Source organism: Mirounga leonina, unplaced genomic scaffold (genome assembly GCF_011800145.1).
Source record: "Mirounga leonina isolate KUSES-001 unplaced genomic scaffold, KU_Mleo_1.0 Mir_174, whole genome shotgun sequence".
Lineage (NCBI taxonomy): Eukaryota > Metazoa > Chordata > Mammalia > Carnivora > Phocidae > Mirounga > Mirounga leonina.
Window position 1 is genome coordinate 45,104,442 of NW_023270451.1, and position 27,587 is coordinate 45,132,028.

At 48.2% G+C, this 27,587-nt stretch overlaps 1 protein-coding gene across 1 annotated transcript; it reads left to right on the plus strand.

Moving 5' to 3' along the window:
• The first annotated feature begins 485 nt into the window (after window positions 1–485).
• On the plus strand, window positions 486–27,587 carry MTURN (maturin, neural progenitor differentiation regulator homolog). Its single transcript, XM_035020830.1, has 3 exons — window positions 486–712; window positions 10,140–10,262; window positions 22,185–27,587. Exons 1-3 carry the CDS (start codon window positions 551–553, stop codon window positions 22,293–22,295), a joined length of 396 nt encoding a protein of 131 aa, XP_034876721.1. The 5' UTR covers window positions 486–550; the 3' UTR covers window positions 22,296–27,587.

Sequence of the window (27,587 nt, forward strand, 5' to 3'; positions counted from 1 at the left end):
TTTCGGGTCCGAGCTGTGACGTCACCGGGCTGGTGGACCGCGGCGCCCGTCTCAGCCTCCGGTGATTGGCTGGGGCGCATGACGTCACGGGACGAGGCGGTGCCGGGCTCGGGAGGACTCCGGGATGCTCCGATGCTCCGGGTTCGCTTATTTAAAAAAAGAGAGAAAGAAAGAAAAAAAAGGAAGAAAGAAAAAGGGTGGTGGGGGCGAACCGAGGAGTCCGCCCCGCCCCGCCCGCCGCAAACCGCGCCGCCCGAGAGGGGCGGGCAGGGAGGCGGGGCGGGGCGGAGCCGGGCGCGGCGCCGCGCCGTCCAGGCCGCCGCCCACCCGGTACACACAGCATGTAAACAGTCCCCGCCGGGAGGAGCCCCGGGACCGGAGGGAGCCGCGCCGTCCGGCCCCGCCGCCTGCCCGAGAGCCCGCAGAGCCGCGCGCTGCCCGCCCGGGAGGAGGGCGCCCGAGGAGAGAGGAGGGCGGGCGGGCGGCGGAGGGAGCGGGAGGCGGGCGGCGCGCGAGGAGGCTGAGCGAGCGGCGGGCGCGGCGGGCCAGGATGGATTTCCAGCAGCTGGCTGACGTTGCGGAGAAATGGTGCTCCAACACGCCCTTCGAGCTCATCGCCACCGAGGAGACCGAGCGCAGGATGGATTTCTACGCCGACCCCGGCGTCTCCTTCTACGTGCTGTGTCCGGACAACGGCTGCGGGGACAATTTTGTGAGTGCCGGGGGGAGGGACGGCTGCAGCGGGCGGGAGTGGACGCGCGGCCGCCTCCCTGCGCCCGAGCTGCCGCACGCCGGGGAGGCTGTGGGCGCGGGGTGGAGGCGTAACCGGCCCGGCGTGGCGGTGTCAGCGCTGCGTGGGGCGGGGGGAGGCGGGCGCGGGGGGTGGTGGGCAGGGGCGCCCTTAGAACCCGGGAGCCGGACTGGGGCGGGCTGTTTCGGGGACGCGACCCTGCGGCCCGTGCTTGGTGCTCGGCAGGGAGCTTCTGCCGAGCGTCCCCGCCGCTCACCAGCCCGGGCCGGGGCGCACGGACCATCCCGTAGGGCCCGGAGTCTCGAGCTTCCTACACCCAGGCGTCCCGTCGGGGTGAGGCATCCCGTTCCCCTCCCGATGCGCAGACACAACTCCTCGAGTTGTCCCCGCCCGGGAGAGCCCCCGCCCCCGCGTGATCCCCTGCGCTGCTGGTTTGGACACAAAGCCTCGGTCCACACTAGCGATGCCCCATCTCCTGGACCTTCTTTGCGGAATTACACCCCGGATCTTAAAAACGCACACGCGCGTGCGCGCGCGCGTGCACACACACACACAGGCACGCCTATCCCCCCCTCTCCTATGCTTCCATTGCTCCTCTGGGAGCTTCCAGCGAGGTGTGCGGGGCCCGAGCACGTTCGGTCCGGCGGAGGCGGCGGCCGAGGCCCTGGCGAAGCCCCCGGGTTTTTCCAGATGAGGGGAACCCCCCTCCCCCACCCCACTCCCGCCCCGAGCTGGGAGGGACCGGGACCAGGAACTGCGGGGTCCACCTCTTCCACTTTGTATCCTGCGCCCACTTGGGATCTTGGCGCTGGCAGTTTAGGAAGGGGATGCGGCGGGCAGGGGAGTTGGGGTGGGAGGTGCGCAGAATGGGCGAGGATGGCGCTCCATGAAGTGTTTGTAAGGCCGGGGGAAAAAATAATGGTCCCCAAAGGTAAGATGGAGGCGGCTGTGGGCTCGGGTTACTGTGTGGTCGCCGGCTGGAGCCTGGATCTGGCGCTGCTGCCGCCCCTGTGGACCGAGGTGGGGCGGCGCCGAGGCGCGGCCTGGCGCTGGCCCCCCAGGTGGGGGAGACAAAGCCGGGCCCAGGTCCCGGCCGCCGCGCAACCCTGCCCGCCGCGGAAGTTCGCAGAGGAGTTAGAGAGAGAGAGCAGGATCGCCTTCCTTGGCCCCCGAGAGACGAAGGCTTGTGTGTGGCTTGCCGGGAAGGCATGCCCGTCCCACCACCGGCACCCTAGCCCCGCGGACGAGAAGAACACACCTGGGCCCCAGAGTGGGGCACTAGAAGAGAGATGCCTTGGGTGCCAGCCAGATTTGAGTTCTGCCTGTGTGACTCTGGTCAGATGCCTTCCGGCAGCTCAGTTTACACATCAAAAAAATGGGCATAATACCAGCACCCAGGTGATGCATAGATAAAACACCTAACCTCTGGGCAAAACAGCAAAGGCTCCTCAGAGACCTGGGCTTCCCCAGAGTTTAGAGCTTGTCTGTCTTTCTTAAGAGCCTCAATTTTCTCGCCTGTAAAGTGAGGTTAATCAGAACACCTCCATCACAGGGACTTGTGAAGAGCAAGTAAACTATAAATATATGTAAGAACACTGTTACCTGTAGTTAAAATAAGTGTTATTTGTTATTGGGGGGGAATGGAAGATCGTTAAAAAGGGATTTACTCCACTGCAAACGTGTGAGAAAACCCCAGGGTTATACTGGAAAGAGCACCAGTGTCCAACTAACTGCCACATTAGGGTTTGATTAGGAGTCCCTCCTAACCCTAGTCTGCCAAGTGGCCTTTCCCACTCCTTACTGTGTAGATAGAGCAAGAATCACCCAAGGTTCTGGATTTTATGGGGGAGAGTTCCACACAGCCTTCTTGCTGGAACTGCTGGAGACATACCCAAAAAAATTACTCCACGGAGAACCATTGTTGAGAAACATTATGTATATCACAACTTTTTTCAAGGCCATACAAAATATATTTTAAATGTTCTCCCACCTGTGTGAGTAAAATGCTTGAACATATTCACTCTCTAACAATTAAATGAAATAGATAAGGAAGAAAGTGGATGGAAGGAAAAAGTAATTCCTTGGGTAGATTGGAACATTCTTAAAGTTTCTGGAGGCCATAATGGACAGCATGCCAACCACCAGAGATTTCTTAGCCCAAATCTCTCCTCAGATCTGTCCCAGGCCAGGTTTGTCAAGCTGCCATTTGCCCCTAGTTAAAGGGACTCAGGCATGAAGTAAGTGTCCTGCCTCCGTCCTTTTCCTTTTCCCAGGAAAATCCTGTTAAGTATTAGAAGAAATCTGAGATGAATGGAACTCCCGTAATCCGAAGGATTTATTAATAATAAGAATATTTACATAGCTTTTCTCAATTTACAAAATGTTTTCACGTGACTCATTCATTCATTCATTTATTCATCAAACATTTATTGAGGGCTTGCTTTGCACCAGGCCAGGGCCACCTAGAATATAAATAGGATCTCTGCCCTCACTTTCTTGGGGCCATTCTCCCCATCTAAGGGGGGGGCAGTGTGGCACAGTGGTCAGACTACGTGGGCTTGCACCCCAGCCCCCATGTCTAACTGTGTGCACTGGGGAAAGTTCTTTAATCCCTCTGTGCCGTGATTTCCACATCTGTAAACAGGGGAATGATAACATTAGTACCTTTCCAGCAGGCTTGTTTAGAACAGTGCCTAAAATAGAGGTGGTGTTATTAGTGACTCTCTGGCAGTCTCCATACAGCAATCACTCTGGATCTATTTAAAATATAATCCAGGTCATGACCTATGACTCTCCACCTCACCTAAACTGACTTCCTATAACTTTTGACCCTAAAACCTGAGCCCTTGCCCTGGCTTCAAACCCCCACACAGTCTGTCTCCTGCCACCTCTCTGACCTCATATTAGACCAGTCTTCCTCCTTGCTTACTGTGTTTGTGCCATGCTGATTTTTCTCATCCTCAGACATGCCAAACTCATTCCTGCCTCAGGGCCTTTGCATTTGCTGCCCCCTGTGCCTAGAACATTCTTCCCCCACATCTTCGCATGGCTAGCTCCTTTATGCCATTCAGGCCTGGGAGAAAACTTCCTGACCACATATTCCCTCATCTCACCCTCTTTTATTCAAATCACAGCACTCATTAGTACTTTATACTCTCTTGTTTGTTTTCTGCCTTCCCCATGAGGCTGTAAGCTTCATAAGAGCTATGGCCTTATCTGTCTGATTTATCACTGGATCCCAGAACTTGGAGTAGTATCAGACCCGTGATAGGTGCTCAGCCCATGTGCGTAAGTCACTATCATACCACCATGCCTTCACCATGAGAGTGAAGAAGGCAGATGTTAAATTTCAAGAATGCCAGCTTCAAAGAACAGTAACTACCACTTATGTGCAATTGACTATGTATCGGACACTGTTCTTTGCGTATACAGTAGGTACTTTGTGTATATGTGCTTGTTTAATCTTAGTAATCCTACAAGGTCCTCTCTGTGATTTTCTCCATTTTACAGACGAGGAAACTGACACATAGCAAGGTGTACTAACTTTTCCATAGCTAATAAATAGTAGAGCAACTTGAACCATAGTCCTATACTGAAAACATAGCGTCCCAGGAATGACACCTGCAAGGGCGGCTTCTTATTGGGCCTCACAAAAAGTCTGTGAGTTAGGTATGAACCCCATTTTGTAGGTGAGGAAACAGGCTCCATTGAAGGGACTCTATCCAGGACTATGCCTCTAAGAAATGACAGCCAGGACTTGAGCTCAAGCCCAGAGGCCTGTCATTTGCACCATGCAGAGTGTCAAGCCAGGAGCTCCAGAGGGCCTGGGGAACAAGGGCTTCCTTTTATTTTCCTTCCACTTTGGCAGCTCCTCGGTCCCTTGTGCACTGTTTCCTCTTCTCATCTCGCAGGCCACCCTGTTTACACCATCCCTTTCCGCACTGCTGCCCTGATTCAGGCCTGTCTCTGTGGACAGTGCACAAGGTCAGCTCCTGGGATAAAACGAAGCTGCCTTTGCCCTCTATGTTGGGCAGTCGGGGACAGAGCCAGCCCTGGCTTGCTCTACAGGTGCGACAGGGAAGGGCCGAGAGCTCACAGACAGGTGGCATGCTCCCTTCTGCCAACACAGAAGGTCCGGAGGGTTTCGTCAGGCTGCAGGAGTGGGGTGTTGGCATCCACTAAGGTACCAGCCGGACAGACGGGCACGTGTGCATGCTCTCCTGGGCATGGCAGCACCAGCTGCTTTCCGTCCTTGTCGTAGGCCAGGAGAAAGGAGTTCTAAACCAAGAACGCTGCCCTGCGGCTCCCTGGCGCCTGGGTGCTCATGACTGGAGAAGGGGAGGGCTGCCTTATTGTCCTATTTTTTCTGCCAACCCATCAAAAACATGTTTGGATCTAAAATTTGGTACAGTTTATCCCTCCTCGATGTGAAAACAAAGATAGCAGTTGTCACTCTATTGAAGAAAAAAGGCTCTATTTATAGAAGGACCATGTGATTTAATTTTAAGTGTGTGTATACATATATTTGTATATATTTTCCCCCATTTTTGTTCTAGGCATGTCTCTATTCTTAACTATGTGACCAAATAACAACGTTTTCATTTTGGAGAAGAAAACAGAACTTGTCTAAATGAGATTGCATCACCTCATGTGGTGGGACAGTGGAGAAAAAGCACCTTCTTGTCCAATTTAAACTCACCCTCAGTTTCCTCCTATGTCAAATGGGGATAATCATACCTATATTATGGTATTATTGTGGGGATTAAATGAGAGGTGGTGGTAACTGTAAAGCTTACCACAATGGCTGTGCATTATTCATATAGAGATTCTTTAGGGGAAAGCGTATGTCTTTAGTATATTCATAAAGTGGTCATCCTGAGGAGAGTGAAGTTATGCTAATATGAATTTCAACAGATGGGAAGAAGCACTCTGGGCTCCTGCTAAATGAGAGGCAGTCTGTAGGCTATCCCCTATCATCTTGCTAACCACACTGTATTATTATTTTCTGTGACTTACAAATGAAGGAGCTGAGGCTCAGGTTGAATGTGTGCTCACCTCTGTTGATATCTTGGCTTTGCCCCTTGCTCTCTGTGTGACCACAGACAAGTTGCTTAACCTCTCTGAGCTTCAGTTTCCTCCTTGGTAAAACGTATCAGTGGCCGGCACAAAGAGCAGGTCATAGGTATGGCCAGCCACACTCTTCTTACCCTGTGCAGAAGTATTTTGGGGGGGATGAGATGGCGTGTAGCTTTTCTCTTTTAGCATCTCTTCAGTGGACAGCAGTCAGTTTTGGGTTAAGCCACACTAACTCAAAATCGACTCCCCAGTACTAATGATGGCAGAAACCCCACACGGCAGTCCTACAGTGAGAGTGAGGCCCCTGGCAATGAATTTTCACTCCGATGACTGAGTCCAGGGAGGAGAAACAGGTGTGTTCTTTGCCCCCCAGCCACCCCCCACTCTGCCTAAGCACCAGGAAGCCAAGCGCCATGCCCGCAAGTGTTAGAACAGTAGGATCACACAGACTGTGCTCAGAAAGATATTTGCAAGATTGAATTACCATAGTGGTCTAAGACCATTTTTGGATGAGCTGGGTGTTCTCATCTATACTATAGAGAACAGAAAGGTGTTCATTTTCCTGTGTGCAGATGCCACGGTTCTAATGTCTTAAGCTGGACAAACTTTGATGCTAAACTCTGGTCCAACTTAATGACAGAAGGGCCACAGATGGCCTGTTCTAAAATCAAAAGTTCTCATCAGGGATTTTCATCCCCGCCCCCAAATATGATTCGTCGAAGTTCTGCTCTGGTTCTGGTTCTCACAGTGTGGGCCCCAAACCAGCAGCATGAGCAGCACCCAGAAACCGGTTGGCAATGCAGATTCTTAGCCCTGCCCCTGGCAGTTGTGTCTTAATAAGTTGAGGGATGGGGAAGGGGGGTGTTGTGGTGCTTGCTGAAGCTGGAGGACCACTGCTGTCCTCTCCTTCAGAAGCCTTCCCTTGGTATTCCTCCTATTATAAGGTGCCTCAGCTCTCACTGCATGGTTGGAAAGTCAATACATTCTGTACCTAGATTTATATTTGCCAGAGAGTTACATTGTTCAAAGCCACAGGTTCTCTGACCTCTGCTATAGTTTTTTCATGGCCAAAGTGGCTGTTTGGTTGAATTTCCAAGTCGGAGTCATTGTGGACACACCCGGTGGTGCAGGGTTCTGGGTCTTCAATCACCCATTTATCTTTGTTTAAGACTAGACCCCAGGATCTGCTTTCAGGAGCATCAGCCCAGCCACCAGACATTCTGTCTGCCCTCTCCGGGTTTTAGAATGGGCCCCTCTCTTTTTCCTAAGAAATGACCCTCAGTCCATCGCCTGTTCTGAAGAGCTCGTCTGTTTTTTCCGGGGGCACTGCCTCGGGCCGCTGATGGAACCTCCTTCTCTGCATAGGCCTGTAGAAAGCCATAGAGGCAGTCTGTGTCCCATCCAGAGCAAAGGGCCAGGCCTGTTTCCCTGGCACTGTTGGTCCTAATCTCACTTGGTTTTATATTCTTCTCCTTCCATTGTTTGCTCTCTGTCCTTATTTTCCCAACTACAGACTCTTACCTTGTCTTTTATGGGTCTTTAATGACTGCCTTGATTCATTTCGGAAGGAAACCGTTTCAATAAATAAACCTGAATACTTTCTGTGATGAGCTCCTGTGGGTATGAAACAATTAGCATTAACTAAGGGATGTCCTTTAAGCGGCCACGAGCACCTGAGTTGGTCTGACTCCAAACCCCACGCACCCTCGTGTTATCATAGGGGCAGGGATTTGCTTAAAACTTTTTTAAACCCACAAAACCAACACAACTGAGAGTTAGACAGCCAAATCAAGGAGATTTAGGCAGACTAGACAGAAGGTTCTTTAGCAGGTGGTAAGTCTTCCTGCTCCAAAATATATTCATAAGTCAGCAACTCCAGAAGTGGAGCAATGAAAATTGTGGCCTGAACACTCTCCTCACGAGGTTAGAAATGCCCTAGAGACACTTAGAGAACCTGTCTGATTTCCAAGCAGTAGTGGATATGAGGCAAGTCTGTTGCCTGAGTGATATACTTTCCTTAGTTTACTTTGTAATTTAAAGCCCAAATATACTTTCAAAAGTAGATATCCAAGGTTCTCCTAGCTACACCAACTGGTGAATGAACTAGAACTCAGGTTGCCTTGGGCACTGTTCTCCGTGAAATCACAGTAGGTGTCTCATTTGCTCACCGCGTGCCCTTCGGCTTGGGGCAGGTGGAAAGCCAGCCCATGCCCTTCCTCTCCCTTCTCCTGCCCACACAAAAGAGGTGAGAGGGTGCTTACGCCCACCGCCCACCATTTATTGAACATCCACTGCATGCCAGCCAGGCACAGTGCCAGGCACTTAATGAACTTTTTCCTTTTTCTCTAATAGTTACAAGCCTAGGAAAGGCAGGATTATAGTTTTCTATTGTGCGGTGCTGGATATTAATCCCATCTTTCACTTGGTTAAGAATTTGAAACATGCTGGACCTTTAAAAAATGTGAGCATGAAAATGGGTGCTGAGCAGAGCTTATATGAAAGCAGGACTTTATTGTTCTTGCTGAATCCCTGCCGCTTGAGAATGAAGTGTGGTGATGGATCTAAAAGCACTTTGTGCTATTACACTTTTGTACAGTGTAAGAGACTATTACATAAGTGGCATTTCGGTGGCTCGACAACTGTAAGGGTCTCTAATTAATAGGGAATTGTGTTTGAGCTATTGTCTAAAGTGAGGGAATCTAGAAGTTATCTTTGTTAGGTCGGGGCAGAAGTTCCTCCAGAAGTCTGCTGGAATTAGAGCAGTGCGTGTGTCAGAAATGGAACTTTACTTCTACAAAACACAGATAATTTGGGGGGGAAATGGCACATTAGCACCTAGGTAGTCTCTTGGACCTGAGCAGTATTTTAAGTCTGTAGGTCCCGTTCTTAGAAATGCTGCCAAGGAGAAGGAAGGAGGTGAAATGTGTTTCTCGAGTGATTGACATAGAACTTTCTGGGGTGATGCCCTAATCATTGTATTAATGGAAGGGAGCAAGGGCGTGCTTGGCATAGACTATTTCTCCAAATAGATCTCGTCTCCTGCTGCCTTGTTTCTGCTCCTTGCTTTAATTTGCCAGCTGTCTTCCTCCCTCCCACGCCACTACACTTTTCCACCAATGGTGGAGCTGTCATGGATTGGTCCCCTCTAAGCAGTGACTCTTGGTCAGATACCCTGACGTTACCCTGGTAGCCCAGGGCCTCTCCCTAGCTCAGAGATGCCGAGCAGGCGGGGGCGGGGGGGTGGGGGTCTGCACTTGGGATCCCTCAAGCCTGTTTCTTGGGCTTATTCCAGATCTTTGAACATTATGGGAGAGACTTGTCTGGTCTTCAGGAGGTGCTAAAACAGATATCCTCATGCGGGAAAACAAACAAACAAAAAAACCAAACCTTGTCTAGCCTTAAGAAAAAATAAACCCTAAAACCGGTCTCCTCTTGGTGCATGTTACCATTGGGAAGCAAGCCCTCTTGGAGCATTTGTAAAGAAGGTGAGCTTTCAGAGAGCCTTTGCTTCTCTATGACCCCGGCAATGGCTTTTCTGGGTGTTCTTGTAAATTCATTTCATTTTTGTTTTGTTTTAATTCATTTCATCTTAAAGTAAATATACCATCACCCCCACTCCCAGGCTCATCTGAGTAAAGAATCTCATTGCAAGTTCGTGGTTACAAACTATGCTTAATTAACCCCTCAGCTATAGTTGAAAGCGAGGTTAGAGATCCTGCAGGCTCTTGGTTCTTCCTCCCTGCTGCTTTAAAACCCCCCTTACCCAGCTCAAGAAGAAGGACTGTGGAAATTGTGGGTGGGGGACTATTGATCCCCCTGCCTTTTTTGCTACTGCTGAGCAGATCTGCTGGAGAATTGAGCGGGTGAGATTATGGACGGAAAGCACAGGGATTTTCTACGGGGTAGGCATTTTCTCATCCCCTTCAATACAAGCGAATCAAGAATGAGCATCAGGGGCGCCTGGGTGGCTCAGTCGTTGAGCGTCTGCCTTCGGCTCCGGTCATGATCCCAGGGTCCTGGGATCGAGCCCCGCGTCGGGCTCTCTGCTCGGCGGGAGGCCTGCTTTTCGCTCTCCCACTCCCCCTGCTTGTGTTCCTGCTCTCGCTATCTCTCTCTCTGTCAAATAAATAAATAAAATCAAAAAAAAAAAAAAGAATGAGCATCAGAATTTTACTTGGGAACAGAGGCCTTCAAATTTCTGTCATTCAAAAAAAAAAAATCTTTTGGGCTTTTCGAATTTCACACTGAGGGTAATGACTGTGTGTCTTTTTTTTTTCCCCCCCTCCCCCCGCCCCTGGCTGTGGGCACATAGCACGTGTGGAGCGAGAGCGAGGACTGCCTGCCTTTCCTGCAGCTAGCACAGGATTACATCTCCTCCTGCGGCAAGAAGACGCTCCACGAAGTCTTGGAAAAAGTCTTCAAGTCTTTCAGACCTGTAGGTGCCTGCTTGGCTTCCAAAGCCATCTTGTTTTCTACAATGATTGTGCGCAGAATTACAGGGACGGCGGGGAAAGTGGGCAAAACCTGGGATGACTAATTGTTTTTCTCTTGTCTGCTTTGTGGCTTAAAGATAGCAGCGAGGGGAAGGAGGGAGAGGCGGGGAGGGAGGGGGGAACGGGATGTGACACAGCTGTTTGTTGCAGGAGTGATGGTTATTTCTAGCATCACTTGAGAATCTCTGATAGGGTGGGAAGCAGACAGCCTTGATGAGACTTCTGAGTATTCCTGCTCTTGTCCAGTAGACTTAAGGCCAGAATGCTTGGAAGCGCCGTGGAGGTTCTCTTACCATAGTGAGGCCTATATTTGGGGAGCTGCCGGAAGGCTATATACAGGATGTGCTTCCATGTCTATGGGTACGGAGAAGGATGAAAGTGGATACTGGTCGTGTTCTTCTCTCTTTTTATAAACTCTCTAGTAGAGAGCTTGCTTTCTGCCCGCCACCCACCACCCCCCCTCCGCCCCACCCCAGTGTAGGATTTAAGAATCTGTATATCCGGGGCTAGCTGACAGTTTGTTTTCATTCTAGCTGAAAAACGTGTAAAGTGAATTCTCACCCCTATTTTAAGATGACCTATTTCCCTTTATCTTTACTGGGAGGTAAAGTCACATTACTGGTGTCATGATACTCCTCCCCACCCCCCCTCCAAGTTCAGTTCCCTGCCCACCATAAATTCTCTACACCTTCAATGATACTCGCTCTAGAATTTTTTTTCAGATCTTTTAAAAGAGTATCTACTTCTCTGTTGCAATTTTCAAGCTTGCCTTTCAGTGCTCTGAACATAGTGGGCATGATTGCATGGTCGTGTGAGAGACTGTCTGACATTCCAGTATTTTAAGGTGTGTAAGTCTGTTTCGTTGCCTTTTGTTTCAACTGGCTCTCACTCTTGGTATCTGGTCTCTTTGCGTCTTGGATTATCTCTGTGTACTGGTTATAGTATTTGAAAATGTGTATTTAGGAGTAAATCGAAGTCTGAGATGATGGTACCTTCCTCCAGAGGGGATCTTGATCTATTTCTGCTGGGGCTTGGGAGGCCCTATCAGCCTGAGATCACCTTCAAACGATTTAAGACATGTGGTTCTTAGAACTCTCCAGGTGATGAAAAACCAGGCTGCACGTCTGCTTTCTAGTCCATCCTTGTCCTGAGAGCTGTCTTATTAGTCCATTTAGGCTGCTGTAACAAACTATCAGAGACTGAGTGGCTTATAAACAACAGCCATTTATTTCTCACAGGTGCAGAGGCTGGGAAGTCCAAGATCAAGGTGCCAGTAGATTTGGTGTCCAGTAAGGGCCCACTTCATAGACAGACAGCTGTCTGTTCACTGTAACCTCACATGGTGGAAGGAGAGGGAGATGTCTCTAGGGCCTGTTTTATAAGAACACTAATCCCGTTCATGTGGGCTCCACATTCATGACCTAATCACCTCCCAAAGATCCCACCTCCTAATACTGTCCCCTCAAGGGTTAGGATTTTAACATGTGAATTTTGCAGGGACACAAACATTCAGACAATAAGAGGTCTTTGGGATCTCAGCTTAAAGTGGGGATGGCTTATCACGGTGTGCTCCTTTGGAAGACCCTGGGTTTGACTTTGGTCCCCCTAGCTCTTAGAGTAGGCCAGGAATGCAGTAAAGTTTCTAGCTGTTTCTTTCTAGGTCAGCAGATGCCCTCAGGACAAAAGCAGCTTTTTATGTTTACCTCTCTAGGTTCTAATTCTTCAATATATTTAAGAAGGCATTTTTCACATTTAATCCAGCTTTTTTAGTTCTCTGAGCAAGAGTTGGTCCCAATCACTCAATCCACCATTACAAGAAATAGAATTTCAGTGGCTTTTCTCACTCTCTCTGATCTGTATCATTTGTCTAGCCAATTTGTTTTTTCTTTCTTAATTTTCTAAGCCTGCTTGGCTCATTCAGAACAGACTCGTGACTGAAAAGTACTGATCTATCCTTCATGCATTCCATATATATTTATGTGTACCTGACTACTCTGTTCCAGCACTTAATTCAAACAGATGAAAATCTTATCCTTATATTCTAGTGGCGGTGGGGGGACAAGGTAAATAAGTCCAGCACATAAAGTATTAGTGATAAGTGCCAAGGAGAAAAAATGGGTAAGTCGGGGTAAGGCAGTAAGGAGTGTCAGAGGTACTGGATTTTTTTATTAGGAGACCAGAGGAAGCTTCACTATGAAGTTCACATTTGAGTATGACTTGAAGCGTGAATCATGAGGAAATCTAGGGGAGAGCTTTCCAGGTAGAGAGAACAGCAAATACAAAGGCTGGGAGGGGGGCGGAGGTGGGTGGGGAGAAGAAATCAGTGTTCAGGGAATAAGGAGGGGCTTATGTGGCCCGAGTGGAAGGGTGGTGGGGAAGAGCAAGAGAGGAGCCAGAGGTATTTCAGGGGTTTGCAGGTCACAGAAGGATTTAGGTTTTACTCTGGTGTGACGGGAGCCATCGGAGGAGTTTGAGTGCAAGAGGGATCTGGCTTGGGGTGCCTGGGTAACTCAGTCGGTTAAGCATCTGCCTTTGGCTCATGTCATGATCTCATGGTCCTGAGATCAAGCCCCGTGGTGGGCTCCCTGCTTGGCGGGGAGTCTGCTTCTCTCTCTCCCTCTGCCCCTTCCTCCGCTCCTGCTCTCTCCCAAATAAATAAAATCTAAAAAAAAAAGCCAGAGGTATCTGACTTCACATTTTGAAAAGCTCCCCTGTGACCAGTTGAGAATAGGCAGCAAGGGGCGGGTGGGAGCAGGGGACCAGTGCGGAGGCCGTTGGGTCGCACAGGTGAGAGGATAAGGGTCACAGTGAAGGTGGAATGAAGGGGTCAGACTCTGGACTTGCTGGCGGGGCCACAAGTGGGGAGTGAGAAAAAGAAGGCAAGGATGATCCAGAGTTCCTTGCCCGCGCAATGAAGGGAATGGCGCTGTTCTTTACTGAGATGGGGGGAGCTGCAAAAGGAATAGTTGGGCGCCTGTACTACCAGGAGCTTGGTTTGGGGCACGTCACTGTCAGAAGTGCCTATTAGACATCCAAGCAGAGATATCAAAGTAGGCAAATTTTTTTTTAAAGATTTTATTTAGTTCCTTCACAGAGAGAGACACAGCGAGAGAGGGAACACAAGCAGGGGGCGTGGGAGAGGGAGAAGCAGGCTTCCTGCAGAGCAGGGAGCCCAACATCAGGCTCGATCCCAGGACCCTGGGATCATGACCTGAGCCGAAGGCAGATGCTTAACGGCTGAGCCACCCAGGAGCCCCCAAAGTAGGCAAAATTTTTAAAAAATTGAACCCCCCCAGGAGCACCTCGTGGCTCAGTCGGTTAAGCATCCCACTTGATTTTGGCTCAGGTCATGATCTTGTGGTCCTGGGATGTAGCCCCCCCGCACCCCCCGCAAGGCTCTGTGCTCAGCGGGGAGTCAGCTTCAGATTCTCTCTCCTCCTGCTCACTCTCTCTCTCTCAAATAAATAAATAAAATCTTAAAAGAAAAATTGAACCCCTCAAGTCTTAACCAGAAAAAAAATCTATTCGCCAATGAGATCCACTTTGCAGTTGGTGTCCTCATGGGGGTTGCATTCATGGCCCCACCACCTGGTTTTCTTCCTGCGCCCCTTCTCCTGGATGGCAAGCAAAATTCCTACAGAATTGGCCTCACTGGAGAAGGCGAGCTCCCGCCAGAACTCGTTTTGCTGTTTTTCTTTACCAAGAAGACCTGGCCGCGTTTCGGCAACCAGGCAGCCACATGGAGAGGGAAAGAAATGAATGCAGTCCAAGAAAATCCAGGTGCATAGCTGAACGCAAGTGGGTTGTTTGAACATTTTCTTTCAGATTCTGCTGCCGCGTGCCCTGGAGACACACAGACTGGATCTGATGTCGGACTTCCAGGGTCCCCTTCTAGAGCAGAGCCTGACATTCTAGGCAGGGCTGTGCTCCCCAGGAGAGGAGGCTCCCCGGTACAGCGCCCCTCTGGTGGGGGAGTTGATAATGTGCCAGGCGCCCTCTGGCTGGGCTATTTTGCCCCTCAGGGAGAGGCGGGTGGGAGGGCCGGACAAGGTGAAGTGCAGGCAGGGCTTTGGGTTTCCCTCAGCCAGGATGTGCCCCAGGTTGGATGGTTCGAGGAGCATGACAGCCCACAACAAGGACCTTCTGCTGGAGGCCCACAGGAAACTTTCCCCGCTCTCCTCCATTCACGGGTGTGGTTCCTCCCACTGCTGCTATTTGTCTGTTGGTTTCATGTAAGGGAGCTTTGTGTTTAGAAATAAGACCCAGAGGGGCGCCTGGGTGGCTCAGTCGTTAAGCGTCTGCCATCAGCTCATGTCATGATCCCAGGGTCCTGAGATCGAGCCCCGCATCCGGCTCCCTGCTCAGCGGGGAGCCTGCTTCTCCCTCACCCCTCACCCCGCTTGTGCTCTCTCTCTCTCAAATAAATAAATAAAATCTTAAAAAAAAAAAAGAAGAAGACGACCCAGCACAAGGGCTTGCCCAACTTTGCACACTGTGCCTTCCCCCTTCTCCTCTCGGGTGTGCCTTCCCCCCACCGAAACGAGCAGTATCACAGTCAGAGTCCTCCCCCGACACGTAAAGAAATCTGTTGTTGGATTTGAAAAGCAAAAAAGGTTTTTCTTTTCCTTTTTCTCCATCTCACTCCTCCTCTTTTTTCACTATTTCTTCATCCCATTTTCAACAAAATATATTGATCATTTGCTATTTGCCAAACACCACTTTGGAGAGTGAGGAGCAGGATGCAGTGCCCAGTTCTTGCCCTCGAGGAGCTGACTTTCTGGTGGGAGAGACAGCCGCGAAAACGTATGTGTTACAAGGCAGAGTCCAGACACTCTCCTAGATACTGTGCAGAATTAGCAAAGGAGTTCCATTCCCCGCTGTGCTTACTCCACTTTGGGGAAATATTTCCTAAGAGGACGTTAGTGACCTTGTACCGCAGGGTGTTGTTGGTAGTCTCTTTACCTAGTTGTGGAGGCTCAGGATATTACATGTTGAGGAACCCAAGCTTGGTGGGCAGGCCGCTCTGGCACTTGCTGGCTGTGTGACCTTAGCCAAGTTACTTAACCTCTCTGTTTCTCATTTTCTTCACTTGTATAATTAGGAGACAAATGATGATCGTTCCCTCAGGGATCTGTGAAGATCAGGTGATGTGGTTCTTGTCAAGTACTTAGTACACTACACAGGCTCAGCACTGAATGAATGCTGGCAGTGATCTGGACGGGATGAGCACACGAGGCAAAATACTGTTGGGAAGTGAGTAGGCCTTAGTGAAACCGTTTGCAGGACTCTTAGATTTTTGTTGGAGAGAGAAAACAATTGCTAAGTGATTTCCACACACGCTTTCAAATGTGATTTCAACACATGATTTCAACAGAAGCATCCAGCTAAGGTAAAAGATTTTTAAGAAAGTATTATTGGGGTATTATAGGCAGAAGTTTATCAACACTGGTTTTGGCAAAATAATAAACATCCACATTCAGTACCTCATCCATGCACCTCACTGGTTAGAGGCTGGTGCTGCAGAGAGGACAGAAGCAACCATCCCCTAGAGGGGCATATGAGCAAAGAGCCTCTGGGCGACGGGCTTACGGCTGATACTTTTTTTCTTCTTTTCTATATTTCCTAAATGTTCAATGTTGTCACAGAAAACAGTATCAGAAACTATGTTGTGTTTTTTTTCAAACCTATATTTTCTACAGTGTGTAAGAAGGGCTAGGGGGGCTCCTGGGTGGCTCAGTCATTAAGCGTCTGCCTTCGGCTCAGGTCATGGTCCCGGGGTCCTGGGATCGAGCCCCGCATCGGGCTCTCTGCTCCGCAGGAAGCCTGCTTCTCCCTCTCCCACTCCCCCTGCTTGTGTTCCCTCTCTGCCTGTCTCTCTGTCAAATAAATAATAAATAAAATCTTAAAAAAAAAAAAAAAAAAAAGAAGGGCTAGGAATATCAGATGTGAGTGGGCTCACCGAGGAGCAAAGTGCCGGGCAGTGGCTTCCTGAGAAGCTGAGACCTGGAGACATGGCAGGATCCAGACGGGCTCAGAGGGGAGGAGAGCTGGCCAAGAAGGAAGTCCAGAAGGGCCCATCATGGCCCCACGGCTCAGAGTCCTCAGAGATGCCCCCTGGGTGGGGGAAGGTGGCTCAGCCCTGCCCTGGCCTGTCAGGCTCCCCTGCCCTTGTGGCCTCCAGCAGGTCACTTGACCTCAGTGTCCCCATCTTTAAAACGGGGGTCATGCCTGTCTTGCTATCTTGTGGATTCTTGCGGAGCTTCAAAAGCAGACTGAGAGTGCAAAGGACTGTCAGAGCCCGTTCACACTGCTGAGGTTCGTCTCAATTTCTGGTTCCCTGGGTGAATTCATGACTCTGGATGCAGCCGGGCAGCTTCCCTCCCAGAGGGACACACCTTTGGCTCCTCCTCCAGGGGCCTCCCAGCTTGGACCTCATTCCTGCTGGAACGCCCTATCCAAACGTACCTGTATGTAAATGACAGCGCCGAGCAGGCTGTCACTGGCATCCGCGAGCGGGCAGGTTTCTCCCTGTCATGCAACCAGTAAAGGCCTCAGAGACACCCATCAAGAGCCTTGATAAATGTGAATTGGAGAATCACTGGAGTCTTACATTTTTCTTGTTTAAGTAGCCCTTGGTTGACAATTGCTGGTCATCACATGATTGAGCTAGGTAATAAAATAGCGGTTATGGATCTAAATAATGGTGATTGTGCCATTTATTTTTTTCCTCAGTGTTTTCATATCTTTTATTTACTGACAACTGAAAGGCTTCCCCTCGTTAAAAAACAGTTCACAAGAGAAGAGAGAGCTCACTGTTTCCAGTTGAGCTGCAGAATCGAACCTTATCGTTGCCCTTTCAGTTTCTCTCAAAGCTTTATTTTATTTTATTTTATCTTGGACTATTACTCCTCCTCCTCTTACTAGCACTGTGGACATTAGGGTCGTGAGGCATCTGTTATAACAACATTGTGTGCTGTTCGGTTGATGTTGCTTTGATGGCCCTACGTGGAGTTAGAGCCCATGGTTCCCCATGTTTTCTTGCTCTCTTTGACCCTGGTCCCCTCCCTGGGGTTGCTGTTCCAGCTCCATGTTTTTTCTCTCAAAAAACAGACACTTCTTTCTACCAGCAAAATTCCCCTAGTTCTAGCTCGTGGGCCTGAGCAAGATTAATATTTTCAGTTTACCAGTAATGGGTGAGGAACCAGGGATTAAACCCCACAGGAAAACCCTTTGTGACCCAGAAAAAGTCCAGATCTTGCTTCTACTCTTATCGTCTGGTTAAGAGCCTGGAAGAAGAGAAAGAATCCACCTGTGGGAAGCTGCCCCAATGGGTCAGAAAGTCTGATAAGAAAAGATTATGCACTCATGTGGGTTTTAGTAAAAGACATTGAATGTTGATAAGCTTATCATAGCTTTTGTTTTCTGCTCATGTATGAAATTTCAAATGTGTGTGTATTTTAGGAAATACAATGGCTCCTGAAAATAAGAGAGTACTTACTCGTCTTGCCCATTTGGGTCTTATATCCATCATGCCACCTACCCCTTTTTTCTCCTTTTTTTCGGACTGACTGACCAGGATCTCGTTGTAGGTTTCTTGGTACCCCCAGCATCATTGATCATTAAGATAAACAGTGGCAAATTCCCCAAAGCTCTAGGGTAATACTTAATATCCAGAGTATGTTTTTGGACCAGTGTATCCCCATCACCTGGGAGCTTGTTAGAAATGCAGAATCTCAGGTCCCACCTGAGACCAGCTGAATCACAATCCACATTGTAAGTAGATCTCTGGGTGAATCACATACATAGTAAAGTACTCCAAGGAGTCCTCTGGAAGGAGCTTCCAGGGACCTCTGAAGTCATAAGACACTTGCTAAAAGCACCCTAGCTAATTGTGCCCTCCAAAGCAGAGACGTCCTCTCCCTTTCTTCCATAGACACACTCTAGCTCCCTGTGCTGAGCGAGGGCCACCTTTGGAGATAGCAGATGCGAAATGCCAACTAAATGTGTCCTCAGCTAGTTTACCCCACTTTCTCAAAGACCTGGAGTGAGTCCTGAAGATCACTGATATTCTCCTGGGTCTAAAGAACTTTCATTCTCAAGCATTGGCATTTCTACCTTTCAAGTACAACCCTGTTTGGGTGGATGGGCCCCAGAAGTTTTTATGTGATCATAAGTTGCCCAAAGGCACCTTCATGCACAGCAAACCCCTGGAAATGTCAACACCATTGTTCAGGGTTAGCATAAAGATTTTCCAGTCAAGTGAAAAAATTTTACTGATCAGAATTAATGATTATGACTATTGAAGTAATTTAAGTATATCAGATAGGATTTCTTGGCCTGTATCCTTTTCTTTATAAGAATGTATACATGCAGTAAAAGCAAGAACCCCAGAATCCTTACCAGTCTGTTTGTATTCCTGTGTTTGGCATATCTTCTTGACTCTTAAAAATTTGGATCCAAGAGTGCCTGGGTGGCTCAGTCAGTTAAGCATCTGACTCTTGATCTCAGCTCAGGTCTTGATCTCAGGGTTGTGAGTTCAAGCCCCACGTTGGGTTCCACGCTGGGTGTGGAGCCTACTTTAAAAAAAAAAAAAAATGGATCCAGAAGTTAAATGTCAACTTAACCTGCCATAGATGGGACTAAAGACAGAGGTGGGAATGCTGGGTTATTACTTGTCTGTATAGTATTCTTTGCAATCCCAGGCAAATTATAGTTCTAGTGCTTTTTCTGTTCTCCTCTGTGCTTTTCTCAATTGTACATACTTTAAATGTAGACATTAACGTTGCGCATTGAATTTTTTAAAGGGTGTGTTACTCAGTAGAAGACATTGAAGCCTCCAGCTGTAGGAACAGCCTTGGCAGCTGGAAAGGAATCTCCCGGGTACCTGGTGGGTGAGGTTGTAGTCTGTGATCTGATGGCCTGGGTTTGAATTCTGGCTCTGACGCTAAGGGACTCTATGCAACTTACGCAGCCTCGCTAGGTCTTATCTGTAATAGGGGGATAATACCTACCCCATAGGGCTGTCATGAAGACTAACGGAATTAGTATATGCAAGGCTGCCTAACTCCGTGCCTAGCAGACAGTAACATAACCAATATTAACTATCATTATTAAATCTGAAGTATGACCAGGTTGATCTGTTGAATGGCACGCTGGCTGTAAGTCTGAGAATCAAGTGAGGAGGCTAATAGAGTTGAGTTTCTTACTCCTCTTCCTGCTTGTTGTATACTGATTAACAGTGAGCTTGTTCAAAAGCAGCACAGCCGAAGGGAGAGCGAGAGGCAGGGGCTGGAGGCCATCTCCCCTTGAATAACTGAACTGCTGTGCTTTAAAACGAGAAGCCAAGATAATAGGACCTAACTCACGAATTCACCTAAGGCTCTACAGCTTGCAGCCCATGGCCACATTCACTTTCTCATTTCCTCTCCGTAGTTTCTCTGGACATAGAGCAGGTGTCATGGTTCCCACTTTACAGAGAGGGATGCTGAGGCTCAGCAAAGGAAGTGGCTTGGCAGAGGTTCCCAACTAGAGCCCTGGCTTCTGGATGCCGGGTCCAGTGCCTTTTCCACACAGCCTCTCAGTGAGTCTGCAGACCCTGCACTATGATGCCTTGGAAGTGGGGAAGGCCAGAGAGAACTGCTTCTGTTCTTTCGTCCTCCTGGAAGGGTCAGGAGTGGGCAGTTCTGGAAATCGCATCCCAGGGAAGGGCTTTACACGTGCTGATGCTCTAGACCTGAAACTATGTGCTTTGGGTTCACAGCAAAGGGAAGGGGAGCTAGGCAGAAGAGAAGTGGTAATGGTTTCATACTTGGCTGACTGGGACCTCTTCTACAGAGCACCCTAAGCCAAGGAGAGGAAGGGTGTTGAGGGGTACCTATGGTTGGGGCCCGTGTGAATTACTCAAGTGTATCATGAAAAAGAATAACCAGTGGTATGTGTCTTTAGGACAGGACGGCAGTTGTGTAGATGTGTGCCTCGACTGTCCTCTTTACCCATGGCTGCATGGCGAATTGACCACAGTCTTTCCCACTGAGCCTTGGAATCCTCAACCCAGGGCTCCAGACAGCCGCTACCCCTCAGATCTGTTAAGTGAGAGGGAACCCATTGGCCATTCCTCTTTTAAGGGGTATCCCTTCAGTGCAGTGAGGAGTCACATTTACTGTTGAATTAATGCGTCCTCTGTTGGCATCTAGGTGATTCTGGGGTTCTTGGTAGGGGCAACAATATTTCTTGTTTTATCAGCAATTTGAATATCATCACTCATTCGACACTTTCACCTTGCTGTGTCACCAAGCAGCTCTTCAGATAAAAAATGGAACATCAAAATACTCGCCATCTGTGTTCGTTGTAGCCATCTTTTCTCTCTCTTCAGAGACGAATGTTACCTTGTGCTCATTCCACCGAGATGTGAGAGGGTGACAGCAGGAGGAGAAAGGGGCTTCTCACTTCCCCCAAGCACACACGAGATTGCTCCACGCTGTCCAGGCTAGCGGAGATGCGCTCCTCCCTCCCCACCCCTCCGAGTCAACAGTGGCCCTTTGAGACAGCTGCGGTCCTCTGGGCTCGAAGGGGAAAGCGTGTGTCTACAGCTGGTCATGCCTGGCTTGCCAGGCCCCATGTAGAATATGACCAAGGGCCTGGCAGATGATCTTGTCCGGAGTGTGTTCATAGGGCTCTGGGAGACCCGCAGGAGTTGGGGTTGGAGAACTTCAAGGGAAAAGCATTATTTCGATTGGGACCTAGGGTTTCTTCATGTCAGCATTTGGGCAGGGGATGGGAAGAAGGGGAGGGGTCGCAGGGCACTGGGGAGGCAATGCAAAGCAAACAGAATGGTCCATCTTAACTGTAGGGGCTTCAGGCAGTTAGCTTGGGTCCCAGGGCCATTCAGTGAAGTTGCCTGAAAGTGACCAGTCGAGGGGGCCACCATGTGAGAATGTCAGGGCCACGCGCAGACTAAATCGGATGGAGGAGCTGGTTTTTCATTCATATTGATCGGGCCCAGCAAACGGCACTTCGTTTCCAAGCAAAGACCAATCAGTGCTTTAAGAAAATGTTTCCTGGGTATTTGTTGTGAATTTCCCCGATGATAATTATAGAGCCTTTGGAAAATTTTACAAAAAGATAAAAAGGAAAAAATTTATCCATAACCATGCTGCCTGAATCAATACTCTTAAAATTTGGATGTATCTCATTCGAAGTCTTTTTTGCTATGGAGTTGTGTATAAATTTTAAGAAAATCTGTATCGTAATGAAAATGCAGTTTTTACCATGCTCTTTTTACACTTATGAGCATGTTTTTAATCAAATTACTCAAAATTCTATTTTAAATAGGTATATAAGATCCCATTTTACAGATGCACCGTAATTTAACCAAAAAATAAAACATTTCAGTGGTTTTCACATTTTTACATATGTGTTATAAATACTAGCAGCACATGTTTTTTGGGAAGAAAATATAGAGGGGGATAGATTTTTGACATCTTGATGGAACAGTCAGTACTGTTCATTGTACTATGGCTGACATCCCGTGTGTGTGTGTGTGTGTGTGTGCGCGTGCGCGCGTACATACTATATTATTCTACGTTGGTGGTCTGTGGGGCCATGTTTTGATACTTAAAAGTAGAGAGTCTCCAGGCTCCCCAATAAAACCTGGCCCTTTGGGCACCAATCCATTGAAGGATTGACATTTCCCATCTAATATGTTCATAAAAATAGTTGTAGGGATGGTTGACTCCCGTGGGAAATCCACAGCTGCTGTGCTAAGTCCTGTTAAATGCTGTTGAATTTAGATCCGATGTCTTTGGTTATCTTGCTGCCCATGGGCCATTTGGCACTCATGGCTGGTTCTCTTCTCTCTCCTCTAGTTACTGGGGCTTCCGGATGCAGACGATGATGCGTTTGAAGAGTACAGTGCAGATGTGGAAGAGGAGGAGCCCGAAGCAGACCACCCCCAAATGGGGGTCAGTCAGCAGTAACCTTCCGAGGGCTCCCACCTGAGAAGGAGAGTGAACCCCCTGGTACCTGAGGTGGGGTTGCGTGTTCCTGGGTTAGCATTTTTGCATTAGCACTTCGAAACAGGACGTCTGACTCCCAGCATCCAAATTAAAACTAGGTACCTTTTTATTGACCGCAAAATATCTGGGATGAGCTTTGCTCAGAAGTGACCTGAATTTTACTCCCGTTTCAGTGGGTTTCTATGGGGTTGTCTCGGTAGCCTTTGCCATTTTGAATTTAGAGTCCATTTTGTGGCTGACTGTTCTCTCTTGAGTTTGTGTTGGAGAACTAACATTACCTGACTCGAATGTAGAGAACTCTGAATGTATTAAGGATATGTTTTGAGTCCTCAAAGGTGACATTATTGAGGGAAAGCATGACAGAGAAGAAATGCAGTCTGCACTTTTTATGTACTTTTTAAATGTCCATGAGTGAAGGAATTTGCTTATAAAGCATGAGTTTTAATATCTAGTCATGAAACGGCACAAGTGCAAATACAAGGGCAGAAAAGGATAATCACTTAGCTTTGGATGAAGAGGGGAAGAGAGGCAGAGAAGCCTTTGTTGAAGTGTCCTGCCATTACTAAGTTACCTGGATAGATAGCAGCTGGTTCATGGTTAGTATAAACATTACTTTGCATGTTCAGTTATTTTAAAACATGCTAATTCCAAAGCCTCTTTTGAAATCTAATAGTGGAAAATATCAATGGGGTGACAAATGATTGATTTCTTTAAAATCTCTATAAACTGTCCCACATGTGGAATGAAACATTTACATTCTCTCTTTATAACCGGATGGCAACTTGTTAAATCATGAAAACACTCAGAATCCAAGTGCCACTTAAACTTTGAAGCCGTAGATAAATTTAATGGGGGAAATAAACCAGGATAAAATTTTTTCAAACATATGATGGAATTCTTTAATTTCTTAATTTGTCTTTTATTCCTTAAAAAAAAAAGGTCAAGAAAAGGATCCCACTGTACAATTTATTTAAAAAACTGTAATCAAGTCCTTGGAGGGACCTAACTGTAGTGAATTTTTAAAGCGATATGAAAGTGGGAATCTTGCAGTCGTGGGTTAGCTTGGTTCAAATGGGAAGTTTCAATGATCAAAATACTAAGACAACTCACAGAAACAGCTACTTAATAATTGGAAACACTGTTGTCGTTACTTAGCCAACAAATACTTACAAGGGAAGTCCTTTGTAATGCTAACGTGGAATTATTTAAAGTATTCATTTTCTTGGACCCTTCTGGATCTCTCAAAGCGGAATGCCTCTTTCACAACCCTTGACTAAACATAGCATCTGGGGCGGGAATGTTTTTAACATGCATACACATGCCTGTTAGGTTGTCATAGTTTGGGACTTTAAAAAAAAAAACAAAAAACCAGCAGCAGTGGGCACAGAGTTTCTGGGAGTCTTGTGTATCTTCCAGGCATGTCAGTATTAACCTGGTGATCTCTCCATTTTCTGCTTGATTGATTGGTGCCATGGAGAGTGCGGCTACTTGTGGTAGAACAGGGTACTGGCGTTTTAAGTCATGGTGGGGAACGTACAGTGGTTTCCATCCATGCTTCAGTACCCACATTTTTTCTTTTCTTGGCAAAGCGTATTGAAGGTTAATTTCAAGTGAAATGAATTTCCTTCCGAGTAGCCTATTCCCACCGCAAACCTTGATGTTTCATCCAGCGGGGTGAGCATATTCTGTGCTTTGCTCCCTTGCCTGTGTCCCCATTGGCTCCGTACCTGAGCGCAGGTAGTTGTGAGCTGCATTCTGTAGATAGCACTCGGGTTTGGTAACCTCTGTTTTAACACAATAGGCTGAAAGAATGACTTCTGCCACTGGGATGAAGAAGCTTGACTAGCTTGCTCCATTTGAAGGTAAACTGGAATTTTATACATAGAGGCTTAAAAGCTCAATTTACATATGTTTGCAAATGGAACGGACATTAATATAAATGTATTTTATGAAAAAGCGTTTAGGCTTTGACCAAATGCATTTTGGTATTATTATGTTAATGTTCTATTTATAAAAATTGAACTGAGATCAACTCAGCCATTCAGTGGGCTGAGGAGAAATCTCGTCTTTGTTCTGCCCCAGGGGTTGAGGATAACAGTACTGTGTGTTGCTTACTTTCATGGCAAAACCCCGGAAGGCATTAGCAAATCGCACCGTTTCCTCCAAAACTTCCTTGTTTTCTGACGGTGCGGGCACCTCCCCGGCTGCCCTTGCTGTGGCCATGCCCGTGCCCGCGCTCCCTCCCACCGGCCATGGGTTCGCTGTTCGGCTTGTGGGTGGCATTAAAGCTCGCCTGGCGCAGAGCTTCCCCCCTCCCGTGGGCAGTGAGGCGGGCAGCCGGCAGCCGGCGTTGTTTGGGAAGAGGTTCCGTGGTTTGACAAATTCCTGACTTTCACAAACAGATGAACACTTACAAAGAGGCAGTGTGGTGCGGTGGGAAGAGCATGGACCCGGGAGTTGGGAGAGAGACTTGGGTTCCAGCCCTGGCTCTACCAGGGACTGCGTGACCTTGGGCAAGTCCCCCAACTCCCCTGAAACAAGGGCTGTTTGCCCTTCCTGCCTTCACCACTGTCGTTCCATACCTGCCTTATGGTGTGTGTGTACTAAGAGCAACAGTCAAGGAAACTTTTAGGGAAAGGAGAAGGAAATACGTTTTGAATCTTGCCGGGAGGCAGTCCTGAGCGTGCTGGCCACAGGACTACCTTAGAATATGTTTCTGCTGGTCTGTGAGTGTCTGGACCCCCTCGAGCCTGATCCTGAGGGGCTGATGACTTCCCGTTCCTTAGGCGGAGGACAATGTCAGGCCTCAGAGATGCAGAGACAGACTTGTCGCAGAGGTGCAGGCTCTGTCTGCTGAAGGCGTGGCTTTCCCTTGTGCCCCGACAGACTGCGGCTTTGGAAGTGGAGGGAGTTTGCATGAAGAAGAGCTGGGAGAGAGTGAAAGGGGAGTACTTTGACTTTCTGTCATGTCATCCAGGAGAGAGAACGAGGAGTGAAAGAGAGAGACTGTGTGTGTGTGCGAGAGCGTGTGAGTGTGTGTGAACGTTGGGGGGAGGGGGATGACTGATGGCCTGTTGATCACTGTGGGCCAGCCGTGAAGTCCTGCCTGTGATAACCTTACCAAACCTTGATCCTGGGCTTGAGTGAATCACAGAGACATTTTTCTTATGGCCGCCTAGTCACTGGCTCTGCCTGAGAGTCATACTGAGCACACTTTGGGGAACCGGAGGATGAGTTAGGGAGCGAGGTGGGACCCCACACGACACCCGCCACCACTCCGGCTCTATTACACTCACGTCTCCCAGGCTCGTGCAGTACGTAGGACTTTGGGTTTTTTTCTTTTTTTTATATGACTAGAACATGAAAAGTCTCATATTTAGGAATTTTCCCTGTGTCCTGGTGCCAGAATTAGGTTTCCGGGGTCCTTAAGTGAAAAATTTCTCTCCTCTCATGGCTACGGTCATTTTTCACATACAAATGGAAACTTTTCCTCCAGCACAGCGACATCTCTAAAGATTGTGTCTGTCTCATAAGAGCACAAAGTGTGTGGACCTCGGGGAGCTATGCTTCCAGAGCATTGCTGGAATTTATATTTTAGAAATCTACCTTGCATATTAAAATTCACAAGTTGGGAAACTGATATGAACAAATCTGATTTCCCATGGTTCAGGAGGCAGGAATAGGAATAGGCAGGACTTACTCTGGGGTGGGAGGAGATGAGAAAGGGAGAATGGGAGAGTTAGGGTCTAATTCTTTTAAAAAAGAGAGAAAAGAAGAAGCCGGAAGACAGGTATTATGTACGCGACAGGAGAACTGTTTTCACGGCTGTCCCGCTAGGAGCTGGCTTTCCTCAAAGGGGCTGCCTGCACTTTGAGAGGCAAGGCCCGTGTTGGGGATGGATTTGTGGCTCTACAGATGCCCCACAGCCAAGGACACAGCAGGTGTCCCGCAAATCTGGTGTGGTTTCCCTCAGTAAACCCGCTGTCAGCCAGAGAAGCCCGTCTTTCCCAAGTGCGACCACGTCTGCGGGCTCCAATCACCTGGCAGGTGGCAGGTGAACCAGACTTGAACTTGCTCTCAGTGTGGTTGAGGCCATGGGTCAGGAATGCCCTCGGGGGCTGGGCGGCAGAGCCCGCCTACTCCACTTGCTTCAGGGCTGTAGAAAGAGCACAGTTAAAACTCAAGTGGATCGCAGATCCCTCTTCCCTATAGCGACTGTCAACCCCAAAGAGGGGCTCTGCCTACTAGTCTTCAGATTACCAGAGAAGCCTAACATTTTTATTTATTTATTTTTTTTGAATGAAACATGAATCCTCTTCCACAAAGAGCCAATTAGTTATCTTGGTTTTGTGACACCAGGTATGACCTGAAAGGCTGCAGTCTTTTAGATGTTATTTAGAACATCTACAACTTGCCGGGATGCCCGTAGCCTCTGGTGTCCATGGCAACGTGGGGTCCGTGGTAAATATCTATAGCTCCCGTCCCCCTGGGTAAACCGTTAAACAAGATGGTGTCATTGATATTTTTATTTAAATTTGTATTACAAAAATAGAGGACCCATGAGCATCACATGTTAGAAGCCTCATTTACGGCACTGTGTGGCTGAATAGACCCAAGCCATTGGAGGCAAGCGCCAAGCCGCATCAAAATAAACACTTCATTTACTAAGAACTGTATTCAAGTGATTCAGGCCCACCGAGAAAGCAGATAGTCTGTTCTTTGCACAACTGCCTTTCCCTGGTTCTTTCTTTTGTTTTTGTTTCTTAAGAGTCATTTTTTACATTTTTTACTCTGAGTACCTTCTGATAGCCAGGCAGATAAAGACGCAGCAGTCCTGCGTACACACGTCACCTTTCTAGAGGAGAAAGCAAATTGTCAGTTCTTGGGAAAATCGGAAACGATCTGTGAGCCAGCCTTCGTTTGTGTATGAGAGCAGAGTTGAGCCATCCATGTGAGAAACAAAATCAAGGAACAGTTTTGGGGTTCTTTTTCCTTAGGCAAAAATGTTTCATGCAGGGTGTGGATGTTTTCTTTGCCTTTATATTTCCTTTCCAAGAAATCTCTTGTAAATGACAAAACTGTGAAATGGGTTGCCAAAAAAACTGTTGCCCTTTGTTTTAGATGCCTCAAACAGTGTAAATCCTAAACTGAACCCTGTCCACATCTGCTCCATCCTCCCTCCCCAGAGAGTGAGGATCTCATCCACCAATGTAATTACCATACGCTTGCTATTAAAGAGCCTTCCAAACTCTG